Source organism: Pleuronectes platessa, chromosome 19 (assembly GCF_947347685.1).
Source record: "Pleuronectes platessa chromosome 19, fPlePla1.1, whole genome shotgun sequence".
In the NCBI taxonomy this organism is placed as follows: Eukaryota; Metazoa; Chordata; class Actinopteri; order Pleuronectiformes; family Pleuronectidae; genus Pleuronectes; species Pleuronectes platessa.
The window spans coordinates 9,661,988-9,678,077 of NC_070644.1; the positions used below are offsets into that span (position 1 = coordinate 9,661,988).

The 16,090-nt window shown below is 43.9% G+C and overlaps 1 protein-coding gene across 7 annotated transcripts in view; it reads left to right on the forward strand.

Moving 5' to 3' along the window:
- The window catches only part of LOC128424715 (probable E3 ubiquitin-protein ligase HERC1), a 38,148-nt gene continuing 22,058 nt past the window's right edge, over positions 1 to 16,090 (forward strand). For 6 of the 7 annotated variants that reach the window (XM_053411067.1, XM_053411068.1, XM_053411062.1 and 3 more), the window contains exons 1-33: positions 3 to 128; positions 3,596 to 4,598; positions 5,321 to 5,416; positions 5,524 to 5,706; positions 5,907 to 6,119; positions 6,229 to 6,327; positions 6,416 to 6,512; positions 6,611 to 6,754; positions 6,920 to 7,047; positions 7,324 to 7,468; positions 7,887 to 8,058; positions 8,230 to 8,364; positions 8,525 to 8,690; positions 8,896 to 9,021; positions 9,412 to 9,636; positions 9,791 to 9,943; positions 10,111 to 10,270; positions 10,632 to 10,835; positions 10,935 to 11,153; positions 11,586 to 11,759; positions 11,972 to 12,086; positions 12,292 to 12,409; positions 12,609 to 12,810; positions 12,986 to 13,280; positions 13,391 to 13,439; positions 13,515 to 13,560; positions 13,978 to 14,231; positions 14,413 to 14,610; positions 14,791 to 14,911; positions 15,043 to 15,283; positions 15,398 to 15,564; positions 15,702 to 15,854; positions 15,947 to 16,044. In XM_053411067.1, the coding sequence (XP_053267042.1) occupies positions 3,627 to 4,598; positions 5,321 to 5,416; positions 5,524 to 5,706; positions 5,907 to 6,119; positions 6,229 to 6,327; positions 6,416 to 6,512; positions 6,611 to 6,754; positions 6,920 to 7,047; positions 7,324 to 7,468; positions 7,887 to 8,058; positions 8,230 to 8,364; positions 8,525 to 8,690; positions 8,896 to 9,021; positions 9,412 to 9,636; positions 9,791 to 9,943; positions 10,111 to 10,270; positions 10,632 to 10,835; positions 10,935 to 11,153; positions 11,586 to 11,759; positions 11,972 to 12,086; positions 12,292 to 12,409; positions 12,609 to 12,810; positions 12,986 to 13,280; positions 13,391 to 13,439; positions 13,515 to 13,560; positions 13,978 to 14,231; positions 14,413 to 14,610; positions 14,791 to 14,911; positions 15,043 to 15,283; positions 15,398 to 15,564; positions 15,702 to 15,854; positions 15,947 to 16,044 (5,868 nt within the window). In that variant the 5' untranslated portion in view covers positions 3 to 128; positions 3,596 to 3,626. Of the gene's footprint in view, positions 129 to 3,595; positions 4,599 to 5,320; positions 5,417 to 5,523; positions 5,707 to 5,906; positions 6,120 to 6,228; positions 6,328 to 6,415; positions 6,513 to 6,610; positions 6,755 to 6,919; positions 7,048 to 7,323; positions 7,469 to 7,886; positions 8,059 to 8,229; positions 8,365 to 8,524; positions 8,691 to 8,895; positions 9,022 to 9,411; positions 9,637 to 9,790; positions 9,944 to 10,110; positions 10,271 to 10,631; positions 10,836 to 10,934; positions 11,154 to 11,585; positions 11,760 to 11,971; positions 12,087 to 12,291; positions 12,410 to 12,608; positions 12,811 to 12,985; positions 13,281 to 13,390; positions 13,440 to 13,514; positions 13,561 to 13,977; positions 14,232 to 14,412; positions 14,611 to 14,790; positions 14,912 to 15,042; positions 15,284 to 15,397; positions 15,565 to 15,701; positions 15,855 to 15,946; positions 16,045 to 16,090 lie in introns of all 7 variants that reach the window. The other variant, XM_053411063.1, reaches the window with a different exon arrangement.

Consider the following 16,090-nt stretch of genomic DNA (forward strand, 5'->3'; position numbering starts at 1 on the left):
GACTCGAGCGGGCGAAGAAGAGGAGGAAAGAGGAGAAGAAGGTTGAGGTGATATTTGCGTCCGAGGGAGACCTCGCCGGGACGGGACAGGTAGCGCTGACCTCTTATCGGCGGATGTTTACCATCACGGTAACTCTCCCATGTGTGTGTGCTGTTGTGTTTTCATCGTGTGTCGGTGGCGCTTGACACGTTAGCACGATGCTAACGAGCCCCTATCAGCGGCGAGCCGGGAGCTGTCAGCGGGCAGACGGAGGGGCTTGGTCGGCTCTTTGACAGCAGGACAACCCTCGACACTGCAGCCAGCGTTAGCTCAGCTGTCACCGCCGCAGATGCTCGGTAACGTTACCGGTGTTGGGGAATAACACGTCGGGGACAGGCTGCGTCTTGGCACTCACGTATTCCGTCGCGGCGCGTGTCGGAGATAACGAATACAGCGAATACGATACAATAACACTGAGCTAGCACACACTGCGTTAATGTTGACAGACGTCTCGGAGTGAGAAGGAGCAAAGACAACAACGCAGTTTGTTATGAATAAATCAAACTATGCTGTCAGTGGAAATTCAGTTAGCATTTTCCATAATGCAGTGTTTCACTACTGCTGCTCCACTCCATCCGTGAAGCTGCTGTCAGACATTAGGTTGAATTAATATGATTTCATCTTTTTGATCCAAAGCTCACATCATCATCAGTGTTTTTCTTCCCTGCATGCTAAATACTTATTGTGTCGAGGGTTGTCCTGGCAACAGCAGCACAATCTTCCTCCAGCTCGGTTCCTGGGTGACTTTCAAATCCTTCCTGACTAGAGAGAGTCTAGATGTCGGAAGGGGTCTCTTCCCATCAGGGCCTGAAAGGGATGTGGTCAGGAGACATTCAGGTGGTAAAGCCTCATTTGTCTTGGCTTCTCTCTGTGTGAAGGAAAGAGGACGGGTTTAAAAGATTGATGTGGAGGGTAGTTCCTTGTAGATTGATGCCTTTTCTCCTGCAGACAAAATGCAATCTTGATCATGCTGTATCTATGTTACTTCATCAGCTGAGATATGAGTTAAAAAGGTTTATTTTTCGTGCTAAGACATCTTTGAGGTTGAGATGGTTAGTTTGAAAATAAGTGATTTCAAGATGTCATTTAGGATATTTTTCACTGTTATATTTTATAAATTTTTTATTGGGTAAGTAATTAAGAGGTTTCTAGTAATTCTAGAACGTGTATAGCTGCACTGAAGCCAAACAATCATACACATCTGTCAGGTTCTTATAATAGAACCAAAGCTGTTGGATAATCTGCACTAAATTGTACAAACTAATAGATCTTGACACCATAAATGTGGCTGGTTTTGTAAAGATGCAAAAATGTAGAGGGCTCTTCCCTGACGCTTGACCCATCCCTCCACCAAGTTTGGTCCAAATTGGCTGGGTACTTTTAAAGCAATCCTGCTGACAAATAAATAAACAAACAAATGAAAAAAACTGAATGGAGAAGTGTTAATAATTTACAGAGCAGTTAAGGGTTGGAACCAAGACATTAAGACTGAGAGCCTTTCTCAATAGATTAGCTCCTCTTTCTCCTCGGCATCATAGATAAGAAGCACAGTTCCGGCAGTTTGCTAGGACGGTGACACATTTTCGGTAAAAGAAGACATGTTGACATAGCTTTGTATAGTATTTGACCTAGTTTTTTCAGACACTCCTCCTAAAATCACTCACTTCTACTTTTCCGTTGGTCATACATGGAGCTGCCTGCAGTGAATGTTGAAAATTGAATGAATGTGCTGGTATATGTTCACGTGTACTCGTAGAGTTGTGCTGCAGATGGAAAATAGCTGAATCTAGCATAGATCATCTGTTGTGTATTTTCCTTGTAATAAATGAAAAAGATAAATAAGAAATGTCAGCCACGAATATTGGTTTCTGACATATGCAAGGTATTGCTTTTATCATTAGCCTCTGCTCCTACTTATGAGCCCAATCTGTGTTCATTTTATTTTTTTTTTTGCCACAACATCGTACATTGTGTAATCAGTGATTGTTGTGCCTAACATTGCTGGTGGTTGCTTGCTTAGGGTTGCCTAACCGAAGAGCCCATTACTATATCAATGCTCGCTGTTATTTTTGGCCAGTGTGGAAACCATATAGCCCCTTAGGCCTCAGGCAAGGCAGGAGAGCTGAGGCTCTATGACCATGGACCATAGTCAAAGTGTCGTGCTCACATATTTAGCAGGCCGTTACTAGCATTCTATCACTCACACGGGTTCATGTTTTTCTATCAGTTTTAATAATAGCAGGAGTCTCAGCCGTGAGCTAAGAGTGTGGGGATATCTAGTTTGGTTTACTCTTTGCTTGACAGGGATGTTAATTCATGAGAGAAATGCATCTGTTTTAAAAGCATAGATTTCCATCAAGTCTGAAAAAAGTATATTAATCTCAAACTCCTTTTCTCGCATCAAGTGGTTGTCAAATAAACTTTTTTATATAGTTAAGGATTGGTTGGGTGAATGTACTCTAATGTCATGGGAAAGTGTTGCCAACTTCCCATGAAATTACCCACTAAGCTATGACCTACGGATTACATGGTTTTCATGGGCTACATGTGATCAACTTAGATGGAAGCTGGGAAAACTTAAACCTGTATTTATTTCCAGTTATGCCAACATCCGATTTGCGTTTTAATTATTTATTATTATAAAGCCGACAAAAATGCACACAGGCGGGCAGACCGGGGGGGTCGGGTGGAGCCGCGGTGATCTTAATGTCAGAGCATCAGGTGATCAACATTGACACGATGACTATGGCAACTGCCTTCTGACTGAGACACACAGTATGAATGAATTAACAAGGGAAAGATTCAATTATTATCAATCAAGTGCCTAATCTCTCAAAGCAGGTTTCATTCTTTGTCATAGTATTTAACTAATACTTTAAAATGAAGATAGACAGAACACGTGTCTTTATAGGGATTCTTGTTAGTGCCTGTGAGACTAAAGGTTTCTCATTAGTGTGTTAGACGTAATCCTAGGGTGAGGCGACCTATTTCAGAGATACCCACAGAGACCATGGCATGAAAGCCTGGATGTACTGTATGTTGGAACAGAGCCAACACTAGGGAGAAATCGGACACCTTCACAGTGAATTCACTTGGCAGGAAAATGCATTTGACGAACGGCATTTGAGCAGAAAATGTTGCTTGTAAACCAACGATGGTGAGAAATGTGACATTTTCATTGGGCGGCTGTGGCTGAGGGGTAGAGTGGTCGTCCTCCAACCTGAAGGTCGGTGGTTGGATCCCCAGTCTGACCCATCTGCATGCCGAAGTGTCCTTGGGCAAGATGCTGAACCCTGAATGGCCCCCCATAGAATAACAAAGTGCTGCGAATAGATGCACTGTATGAATGTGTGTGTGAATGGGTGAAAGTAAAACTGTACTGTAAAGCGCTTTGAGTGGTCATCAAGAATAGAAAAGCGCTATATAAATACAAAACCATTTACATTTCAGCGTATTAATTAAACGTGGGGAAGAAATGTCTGATTTCTTTATTTTGTCAGAATTCAGGCATCATCAGTTAATCTGATCTAATCGCATTTCCCTCTCTTTCATTCAGGTGTACATTACAGAATAGATAATGCACAGACATGGTGCCTTGTCAGACCCATGTGTTGCTAAAGTGGCAGGAGCACTTCAACAGCTCCTGGGCAGCCGAAGACGGCGTCCAGACGGCCAGGAGGCACCGAGCTGCTGCGCTCTACAGTAGGCTCCTCCACAACAAGGAAGTGGTGACTCTGGCCCAGCCTGTCCAAGAGCTCGTTGGCCCGCGCCTGCCTGACTTCGAATGCGAGTCCAGTGCCTCGGCGGAGAAGGAAGAGTACCTGTCATCTCTGCTTCACAGCCAGCGATGGCTGGCTCACCGCATGCTGACGCAAACCTCCTACAACTTGGGCCTCCACCACAGGCTGGTTGTTCTTCAGAGGATCTACTACGCACTTCACAGCAAATACCATGACAGATTCCGTGTGCAGCTGCCCTCGCAGTCCACCGACAGCGGGGCTGAATGTGGGCAGCTTGAGCTGGCCTCAGAGCCTTGCCTGCCTGGGGCAGCATCCAGGATTAAGTCAGGTACAGATGTTCTGATAGAGATGGGTGTGAGGACAGGTTTGAGTCTTCTCTTCTCACTACTGCAGCAGAACTGGAGATACGCAGCCTCTGTGCACCCCGAGTCGGTGCTTTGTAATGATGTGCTCGCCACAGCCTCCTCTGTGCTCGCTTCGCTGCCTCCGCTCTCTCTGGCCAATGAGAATAAGATCCCATCAGTGGGGCTGGACTGTCTGGCACAGGTGGCTGACTTCCTCAAGAAGACATCAGTGAGCAGTGGGACTGGCGGCGCAGACCCCACCGGTCGGAGGCTAGCGCTGGAGCTGCTGCTCGGCCTGGCCATGCAAAGAGGCTCTCTGAAGTTTCTGCTGGAGTGGGTGGAGGTAGCTCTGGCTGCTTCCATGTCCTCATGCACCTCCACACTGTCTTCCTCCTCCTCACTAAGCTCACAACAGCCAGCGGGTGTCGGCTTTGATGTCATCCATCAAACCCTTTTCCAAATGAGGCAATATTCGGTATGTCACACATTATTCCAATTGTGTGTTGTGTTTTTAATTTTAATTTTGATTTAAATATAATTTTCTTAAACTCTTATTCCATCTACTCTGTCCAGTCATTCGTTTTTAGCTCAACATTTCCATACCATAACACTGTGACACAAAATGTCATCTCTATTTTAAGTCTCATTTGAGTTGTGCATTAATGTGCAGATAAGGATTAAGTGTGAGTCGGCCTTCCTGTCCCCTCTTTATATGCATATTGAGTCATCCTGTAGCAGGCTAATCAGCTTTGCAATATTTCTATATAAATGACAGCCAGGGTTGGTTACTGCCAAAGGCCTGAATAATAACTGCTCATGATTAAGGTTTTAAGACTTTGCATGTACTGTATATCTCACATATAAGCTAAAATATAAAGCTGAAAGAATAAACGCACCACAATTTACTTTCAGTTTATGGTGAGAGAAAAAAGGGGAAAACACCCGAGGCTTCTTCTATTAACTAGCATCTCAACTAAGAGCTGGTTTATTGCCACTTTATCAATCATGACCTCACCCCTCTTTAAGTGACATGTCAGTTTTTGGGATGAGGCTTTTCTTGTTCTGCTACATTTTTCTGGTTTAGAAATGTAATCAAATTGATCAAGTGTATATGCGGACCAGTGTAGTATTCTCACAAACTGACTTATACTGTATCAAAAATACTATGTTGAAGGCTTAACAATTTTTTTTTTCCAGGGTGTCCGTGGAGAATGTGTCAATACTCAGGTGCTGATGAAGGACGCAGATGGACTTTGTCGGCTCTCCCAGGCGGCTCTCTGCCTCTTTGAGGAGGTAACGCGAATGCACTGACAAACTATAGACACTGTTAAGAACTGTCACTGATGCTGACAGTTCTCAGTAACTGATTTAAATAACACCACCATCCTTCCCTCTGGCAGATTTGTAACCTGGCGTCCTACTGCCTGTGCTCCTGCAGCACTGATGCAGCTTCTCCTGGTACAGAGAGCGACATGGTGATGGTGTACGTGTGGGGCAGCAACAGCAGCCATCAGCTGGCAGAGGGAACCCTGGAGAAGATCCTCCTGCCGAAACTGACACAGGGCTTCAGTGACGCCCAAATGGTATGGTTGCCCATAAGGAGAGCACTAACACTCATCAAGTGTATATCTCTGTTATTTTTTGTGTAATTTCCATGCAGTAACTTTATTATCTGAAGGTCTATGCATTTTAAAATATACAGTAAATCTTATGTGCCAGAATTAGAATCACTGCATATGGTTCTGCCACATTACCTCTGATTCTTTATTATCCTTACTTTTAGATTGAGGCGGGTCAGTACTGTACGTTCTCAGTATCTGCAGATGGCTCTGTGAAAGCATGTGGAAAAGGCAGCTATGGCCGTCTGGGTCTGGGGGACTCGAATAATCAGTCCATGCCCAAGAAACTTGTCCTGGAGCCACATAGGAACATGAAGAAGGTGTCGTCCTCCAAGGGCTCTGATGGTCACACTTTGGCCATCACTGTGGAAGGAGAGGTAAGAAACTCAAATAACTTCTGATTGCTTGTCGGTAATTTAACCTACAGCTACAATTTAGCAATTTTTTCATTAAGAATTTGAACAATTTGAAAAACGTTTCTTCCAGGTGTTCAGCTGGGGAGATGGAGAGTATGGGAAACTGGGCCATGGCAACAGTGCCACACAGAAATACCCCAAAATCATACAAGGACCACTGTTTGGCAAAGTATGCAAACGCATGAGGTTTTAGGAAATGGAATCTACATTTATTCATATGTTGTTTTTTAACATGTTTAAATTGATGTCTCTACCAGGTCGTAGTTTGTGTGTCTGCTGGCTACAGACACAGTGCTGCTGTGACTAATGATGGAGAGCTCTATACGTGGGGAGAAGGGGACTTTGGCAGACTTGGTATGCACCTCATTTCTCAAGTTGCTTATTGCATTTTGGCTCAATACCGTCAAAGTGAAATCGATCGTTTATTCCCCACTTACCCTCTCCCTGACCAGGCCACAGTGACAGCCAGAGTCGAAACATGCCCACACTGGTGAAGGACATCAGCGGCGTAGGTCAGGTGGCCTGTGGCAGCTCCCACACCATCGCCGTTGCGCAGGATGGACACACCGTGTGGTCGTTCGGTGGAGGAGACAACGGTATATGTACAAAATATACAAAAGAGCTGAATCAGGGAATGGGATGCTTTTTGTGCCCCTCGTGAAAGCAGACAGTACCATGGCAGAAACCTTTGTCTCATAACAGAAATGTCTTGAGCTTTTGTGAACCAAAACTCATTTTAAAGCTATTCGTCATCCTTACAGGTAAACTAGGTCATGGAGACACCAATCGTGTGTATCGCCCCAAGGTCATAGAGGCCCTGCACGGATTCATCATCAGGAAAGTCTGTGCTGGCAGCCAATCGTCTCTGGCTCTTACTTCTGCTGGACAGGTCCGGAATTCTGAGTCATAGATGATTTTTTTTTTACTGTGCTTCATGACAGATGTTTCCAATTTAATTCCCAAAATGTGTATCTATTGCTTACCTTACTTGTATAAAATTAATCCTCTTACAAAAAGCAGTTTAACCCACTTTGAATAACTTCTTTCTATATTCCCTTTGAAGGCAAGCTTCTATAAATAAAAATAATGCATTTTGGTAAGGTGTTGGTTATTCCTAGATGCCAATAATGCATTTTCTTTGCTTTAAATTCATGTGTCTCCTCAGGTGTTTGCATGGGGCTGTGGCTCGTGTTTAGGGTGTGGCTCCTCTGAGACGACCTCTCTGAGGCCCAGGTTCATAGAGGATCTGAGCATCACCAAGATCATTGATATCTCATGTGGAGACAGCCACTGTCTGGCCCTGTCTCATGGTAAGATACAGGCTGCACACAGACTCCAGATTTCAGAAAATGTAACTTTGTAGAATATCCAACAAAATTCTCAGTGACACATTCCACCCGCTTCATACCATTTTGAGACGAAGAACCCAGAACTCCCTGCGCTCGGAAATGCTGTTTTAAATCATCTTTTAACCTCACTGCCATCTTGAAGCTCAGATAAAGGAGGAACTTGAGGACTGATTGAGCTTAGCAGGGCCACAGGAATATATATTATGTGTTAAATATTTATGTCAACTGTTCCTTAATTTAAATTTTTTTCTCCTCTTCTTTTGCTTTGTTTGTCACTCACCACTAACAGAAAAATGCTTTGGGCCTTTAATCCTAATTTTGTGGTATTAAAAGTGCAGATCAACTCCAATTGACAGATGTCCTGTTCTTCTTCCATCAGAGAATGAAGTGTATGCCTGGGGGAACAACACCATGGGCCAGTGTGGGCAAGGCCACACTTCTACACCTATCACCAAACCTAAGAAAGTACTTGGTCTAGAGGGCGTGTCCATCCAGCAAATCACTGCAGGCACTTCTCACAGCCTGGCCTGGACCGCAGTTCCAACTGACAGGTAAAATCTCAACTCAAAGAATACCCTCTCTGTGGCATCTCTGTGCTGTAATGCTCCAATGAGAGGTCAATGTTTTACTGAACTTTAAACTTGTCTCACACCCTTTTCAAATTTAAGGTTCACATTTGTGCTGGCACAGCTTTTTTTTAACTGACTTGGTCTTTTTTCCAGGCAACTGGTGGCATGGCACAGGCCCTTTTGTGTCGACCTGGAAGAGAGTACATTCGCTTACCTACGCAACTTCTTAGAAAGTTACTGTGATGGCATCGGGGACGACACCCCCCCTGCTCCATTCTTATCTAAAAGGTATGACATAACATTATAATTACAGTCAGCTATGATAATCTCACCAGTTACCTCGAGGTTGTTTTGAATTTTGTCTATAAATCTTTGTTATGTGAAATCACCCTCACCAGGACATGTGTACTCCACTGAAGCCACACTGCTCTCTGCATCTCTTCCTCAGGGACCACCATCAGTTTCTTTTGCTGTGCATGAAGCTGCTTTCCATCCACTTGTCTTTGGCTCATGCTGGGGGCACTGGGGCCATGGTTTTGGGGGCTCAGAGCCGACCTCTCAGAAACCTGCTCTTCAGGCTCATAGACACCAATATGCCAGACTCCATACAACAGGTAAGCAAAAAGGCTGTGATTTCAATGATACATTTATGGCCACATATAACAAAAGGAATGGGAGGAGTTGTATGTATCGAATTTTGGAGTAAAACCCATTTGGTCAAACTTAAAGTGTGAGTAAAGGTGTCAGATCCTATTTATTTTGTGCAGTAAATACTCATGTGTTTTTTCATATTGTGCTGATATTCCTTTCCACCCTCAGGCAGTTTTAAACACGTTGTCTATTGGTGCTTCTCTGCTGTTGCCTCCGCTGAGGGAAAGAACAGAACTGCTGCTCTCCCTCCTTCCTCAGGGCCCTCAGAGCTTGAATGTCCTCTCCAAAGGCCAGGTACGTCAAGGTCCTTCATTCTATTTTAACAACTGTTTTAACCGAATCTGATTTATATGTATTTTGTCATAGATGTCTTCTATATAGAGGATATTATTATAAATGCAGGACACAATTCAACCATTTAAACTGCCATAAACGAGGACGTGTATTCGGCTGTCGCTGCTTGGCTTCCCTCATTTGTATCCTGATACACAGAGTTGGCAAACAGTGTGTTAGTCAAACTCACTCCAACAACTTGGAGCGTTGCTAGGCAATGTGTGGAGACTGCTTGAATGTTGTGAAATTGTGATGCTGTAAAAACGTTGTTCCTTCTCCGGAGAAATGTTTTCGGTAGCCTCAGACTTTAAATGATCAAATATTATACAGTTCTCTCCTCTTCTTTTCCAGCGTCTTCAGTTAGACATGGTCCTCAGCAGCCTTCAGGACCAGAGCCATGTAGCCTCTCTACTGGGTTACAGCAATTTTGTGGAGGTGACAGCCCTGGGACCCCCTCTGACACCTGCTGTGTCAGTCCGGCCACCTTCTTCCTCCAGCTCCGCTGAGTCCTATGACCCTCTGCACTTAGCAGAGGTGCTCCTCAAAACCCTGCTCCTCAGCATAGGCTTCTACACGGTATGCAACAGAGAACATCTTGTGTTGCAATGTTTCACCAGCCTCTCTGCTGTTCCTTTAACTCCTGTACATTCTGGTGCACATTCTAAAAATAGAGCGTTGTTCCTATTCACTCACCCACATGTATTTTCTTTTCTTGTGTGTGCTCATACAGGAGCGGGCATTTGGGGAATTGGAGAAAAACAGTGACAAGCAGCTTTCTAGTGATAGCCATGGACAAACTGATCCTCCCTGTCACTTCCACCAGCTGCTGTCTGGACTGCACAAACACCTGCTCGCCCATTGCTACATCCATACCAGCCTTGAGGTGCACTACAGTAACAGCTATACAAAATACAAAAATTGAACATTAGATTATTATTATTACAAAAATAACAGACAGGAACTGTGCCCAATATTTTTTTTAGAAACAGTACACAATATATATTTTCTGACACATCTTGTATTTTCTATACTAATATTTTGTATTTTTAGGTCCACACCGATTCTGCTGTTCTGCAGAGCGACAGCAGTGTAACGCTGCTTCGTGAGCATCTTTACCTGCTGCTTCCCTGTGCTGCTGAGACCCTCAAGAGATCCACCAAACTGTTAAAGGAGAGTTCCCTGGATAAATCAATCATCAAGAAGCTAAACAGTAAGACTAACGGCTGTCAACACATGTATGTCATTATAATGTTGTAACTCTACATATTTACTTTAGTTTTTTCAGTGTTTACCTTTATTTTTTTCACAAAATATTATTAGAAAACGTGCGAGAAGGGATTTTCTTTTAACTTTTTGTTATTAAAGGATCTGTGTAAAGGCACTTATACAACTTTTTGGTTGAGCAACACTGACATCTCAGGAAAAGCACATATACACATTCAACAAATGGATTTCAGAATCTATACTTAAACCTTCTATGCTGCTTCTATATCTATGTTATCAGTCTGTATTTTTCGGTTATTTTTATCAGTGAGTCTTATCCCTCTTTCTCGTCTCATCTTGTGTCCCAGCGGTGTTGTACAACTCAGTGGCTGGCAACATTCTGTGCCAGGTGATGTACTCCTTGCTGCTGCTCCCGCTGAGCACAGTTCAACCCCTCCTCAGCCATTTACTGGCCTTGCTGGAGCAGCTCAATGATTTCAATAGGTTGCTGCCAGAGACAGAGCTGCTGGAAGAACAAGAACTGGGGATAGAACCTCAGAAGACCTGTTTGGGTCAGTGGATTTTGAAAAATAGATGGCACATTTTACATTTAAGCCTCTTCCTGGAAAAATAGAGATGAGTTTACCAATGACGTCGGTTCTTCTCTCCAGATAAAATTGAAGGAAACCAATGCCTGGGACAGCAGCAACAGGAGGAGTGCAAGTGGGGTTGGCTGTTGGACCTAGAACGGTCTGTGTCGCTGGCAGTCGGCCGTTGCCTTGGTGGTATGCTGCAGGGCCCGCCGCCCTCGCTCCAGGAGAAAACGTCAGAGTTCTGGCTATCAAATGTCCTGCTCAGGAACGGCCTTGAGATGGACTACGAACAGCTGGGTAGTTAAACAAACTGCTTGCCCTTCCTGCGTTCACGTGTGCTAATGTTTTGACGAATGGAGACCAACTGATTGCAGTCTCATTCCCAATGTGTGACCACATTCTGTTAAATCACTAATACAAACTATAAAAAAACATTGTTAGCTGTTAGTTTCAGTACAATATTTGTTTATAAATAAAAAAGGCAGTAGGAGACTAGTAATGTTAAAAACATTTTTTGGGTTTTACTAGAGGATAGAGGATACAGCGAGGGGTGGTACAAGCAAGATTGTACCTATCTTACTATACATGTTACACATCTTAGACTAGGAGGCCACAGAGACACCCTGTTATTTAAAGATATAATTGTATTTTGCTAATGCGGAAATAAACTGTTATATCCTAAATGCTTAGCTTCGTCTGTCATCCTATATCTGACGCTTTGGCCTGTAGACTCTAACATGGCGTGGCTGACTGAGGTGGTGCTCCTGGGCAGCAGCGACGCCCGGCTTGCCGAGCTGTGTCTGAACGAGGAGACCAGGACTTTGCTGGAGCTGGCTCTGGGATCCTCCAGAGGAGTTGCATGTGGAATGTGGAGGAAGATGGAGGAGTATGCTCTAAGCAAAGGTATTTTCCCTTGCACGTTTTCTGTTTGAATGTTTACAATGTAAATATCCAGGTGATAATGGTTTAACTGAGCTGAGCGTGAAAGAGAATTTATGAATATTGCCCCACTTGCTGTCATAAATTGCTTTACATGATACAACATTTTTTTGTCGCGATTTTTTCCGGCTTTTGACTTCATTGTAATGAAGCTGTATTGTTTGTTGTGAGAGCAGAATCGGAGAGCGGAGGCTCTTCAGGCGACTGTTTGCTGCAGAAGGTCTGTCGCTGCAGTCTGGCTGCTCTGCTGAAACACACCGGTCTGCAGAGGGAGGCCTGCTCGCAGGACAGGTTAGCGACACAAATATTTCAGTTAGTGAAATACCTTCTAATTTATTTTGAAACTCTAAAAGAAACTCAACAGTACTTATTGTTGAGGAGAGTTTGTCATTTTTAAAGAACATAATGCTGTGACTGAATGTTACTGTAACGTCTTCATTGCAATGCGACACAATGCTTATTATCCACTCCGTTTACCCCCTTTATCTCGAGACAGATACGAGCCCTGCGAGATGCTTTTAGACGTCTATGAAACAGTTTATAAAATCAGAAGCACTCTGCTGGCACATAAGAACTCTCTAAGGACGTCACAGGTGCAGGCTGCTGCCAAACAGGTACCATTATTCAAATGTCTCCGCCTAATGTCACAATTAAATATATGTCGTCCAGTAATTTAACAAGCATAGGAAAAATTACAGTGAATTACAAACTTATAAATATGCATGGCTGTGTAGATGTATCAATCACAAGAGAAAAACACTGGTGTATATACAGCAGATTTAATGCCTATGCTTTTGCTCTCTTGAATTGCAGACTGCTCAATCGCCCCAAAGTCCTGATGCAGACAGGCAAGAGGCAGTACCATCAGTAGAGCAAGTGGGAAAGGATCATGTGCAGCCGTCAGGAGGTCACTGTAGCCAGGAGGTGCAGGTGACTTCACCTCCCACAGCCAACCACAACCAGGAGGAGGTTGCAGAGGAGGATGCATTTGGCAATAGCCGTACGTACCTGTCAGGTTAGAAATGCATATATCTATTTCTGCCCTACGTCAGAAATGTTCAGTCCACTTTTTCTTTGTATTTTAAAGTTTGTAGGCAGACCCAATCAGAACCTTTTGTTTGCCACGAGCACCGAAGTCATCATCACAACCCCCGTGCTGTGTCTCAAGTGTCTTTTTCATGTCTCTGCAGAAGTCCTAGAATCATTCATGGCCACCCGGGAGGCCATGCAAGTACAGCAGAACGTGACGGTGTACGAGTCCTTCGGCACCTCCACCCTCCCCGGCAGCATGGAAAGCCCCGTCAGTCCGGACAGAGGGCCGGAAGCCCAAACGCAGTGGGAGAAGCAGGGGGATTCTGAGGAGAGCTTGTCTTTCCACGCCGCCTGCCATCTGGTGGTGTCCCGCTGTCTTTTCCTCCTGCTGGGGGTGCGGCCTGCTTGGGTGGAGCCTGGCGAACGGGAGAACAGTCTGGCTACTGGAGCGAGGTAGAGTTTGTGCCAAGCAGTGTGTGTTTGTTTATTAGGTTTATTTTAGAGCTGTTTTTTTGGGTTGTGAGCTGTTCTTCAACTAAGTGTTCGCACCTTCCCACTTTCAGGAAATCATCAACAGAATCCTTTTCAATGACTGTTGATGGCAGAAAACAGGTTAGTCTTGGTCAGTAACAAAATGTGGACCTACACCCCATTTCTGTGCTAATATGCTTTCTTTGTCGCTTTTAGTCTGACCAATCCAAAATCTCCTCGGGACCATCGAAGAATAAAATGGGTAAGTGTAACAGGTTAATCCTACAATAGACAATGAATGCCTTTATTTTGAAATGACATACCCTTCAGTCCTGTATGATGTGATTATTTTCCTATATGAATATATCAGTGACACTCTCATGTCTGTCTGCTAAACATAAGACTGCAGCCAGTAGCTGCTCTGCTTAGCTTGGCATAATTATTATATTTTCCAGTCAAATTAATGTCACTAGTTCTGTGCAATAACGTTTTATCATTGTTTGTTATTAAGAAACATTTTGGATTGGACTGTTTCATTGGAAACTTCCTGCTCTGAGCCGAACTTGTTCACATTTGTTTTTCTTTCATTTTTAGAGAAATTACAACCAGGTTTTTTATTTCAGACCAAAGTTAACACTGAATGATCAACCCTCTTTTCCCTTTGCTGTGTCTGCTTCAGGATCACCTCTGTGTTCTCTGGACATCATGAAAGACGCCTGGGATCGCCTGCGACAGTGCATCAGTCCGACCGCCACCATGTCCCACTGTGGCAACAACACTTTACCGATTCTTAACCAGGTGTTCCACTTTGCCTGTGGAAGCCTGATCCACTTTTCATCCTCCTCGCCAACACTGCCGAGTGGACAGACGTGTAGTCAGGCTGATCCGAAGGCTATTTCGTTCGCTATACTGCAGCAGCAACAGAGGGCTGAGGTGAATAGATTTTTATTTAATGTGAAATTGCAAAAAAGAAAAACGAGATTGTTACCGAGAAATTAGACCTCAACACCTCCAGCTAATTGTTTACCTATTGTTTTCTTTATCTTAACAAAATGAAATGTCATCGGCCACATAAGGGCCTAAATAACTACCAGCTTGTTTTTGTTATGATCAGATGCGCCTGGAGGCCTTGTGTCAGATGTCGTCCTTCCTGTCCAAGATGGAGGAAAAGAGCAGTGGCTGCACAGTCGCCCTTCAGTTTCCTGCATTGCTGCAGTCCGTGCAGCTTCAGTTCCTCTCTGGATGCTTTGCTTTGGGGACGCAAATCATTGGCTCTCCCTCAGGAGCTTATTATGAGACACAGCATTACATGGTACGTGAAGAAATCGTGCTCTCCGTTGCTTGATTAGTAAAGATGGAAATAAAGAAGGAATGATTGTTTAATCCAGCTAGATGGAGAGAGGGGAGACACTGTCATTTTATTGAATATATACATTTATATTGTATTACTGTGTAGTTGTATTAATTACCCATACCTCTTATCTCAATCCAGTCCGGTACACGTTCAGCTTGTATTGACACGCAAAGAGAGCTGCAGTCTGCAGCCCACACCTTCTTCCAGCAGGTGGTGCATGTCCTCAGACAGAGAGTCCTGTTTGAAAGAGAACACACAGGTTTGTTTGCTCTATTGTTTTGCATCAGTTTAACATGTTCATGTTTCATTTCAACATCATTGAACCTCTCCCTGGCTATTATTTGGTGCAGTTTACATTTGTCTTTGCCATATTTTCTCTGATGTACTCAGGTTCCTCTCAGCACCTTCTCCTGGCCACAATGTTTGCACTGAATTTCTGCTACCAGCCAGTGGACCTGGTGCTGGTCATCAAATGTGGCATCTTGGATGTCTTGTCTGTGTTGACCAACAACAGCTGTGCACTGATGAACCAGAGCTGGTTTGCAGCCTCTGCATCTGGATCCATGTTAATGAACGGCTCTGTCAGACTAGCTTGTACGCGCCTGCTTCAGATACTGACTGTAGCTGCCAGGTGAGAGAACGTGGAAGCATTGATTGGCTGTAAAGAAGTGTGTACGACTTCTTCTGCTATTTAATTCACTGAATAATGTGCTTCGATCTGCCTACTAAGCTGTCCCATTTTCAGCTCCTGTGAGGATTCTCTGCCTCTCGACGTGTCCCAAGCTCTAATGGAAGTGATGTGTGAGCAGCTCCAAAATGTCATTCACGCTTTCCACCAACAGCAGACAGCGGAGAGAGGAGCAGCTGAGAGAACAGATCCCGACTCCAGTAGCAAGACTGCAAATCTAGTTGGTATGGCAAATTTAGCTATATTGATGCAATGTAATGAAAGAGCACAGTTGAATTGATCGCTTTTAAAAAAACAGATGTTGTATTTGTGTAGCCATGAAATAGCCCCTTTGTGTTTTCCTGTTGGTTTATTGTTTCAGGAAAGGAAAGCAGCAAAGTGGTTGAATCTCAGCTTGCAGATTTCTTGGTGTTTCTGAGGCGTGTGCTGTCACTACGAGTAATGAAAAGACTTTCTACTTTTGTCAAATGGGTCGATCCACTCATGGCCATTATTTCGCACAGGTGGCCTTTAGGTAAGCCTCTTCAGAATAATAATTTATAACAGTGTTGAAATTGTTTACAGTGCAGAGCGGTTCACGTATGTTCCTTGTAATTCTCTTTTCAGGATCTCCCTGCTTCCAGAACCTTCGCACTAAGCTCCTGGCTTTTCACGTTTTAGAAAGACTGTTACCTGCTTGTTCTGAGCCAGTTCAAATTCAACAGGTACGATGCAGCGTGCATTGATTAAAAAAATCGACTGAATTAAAGT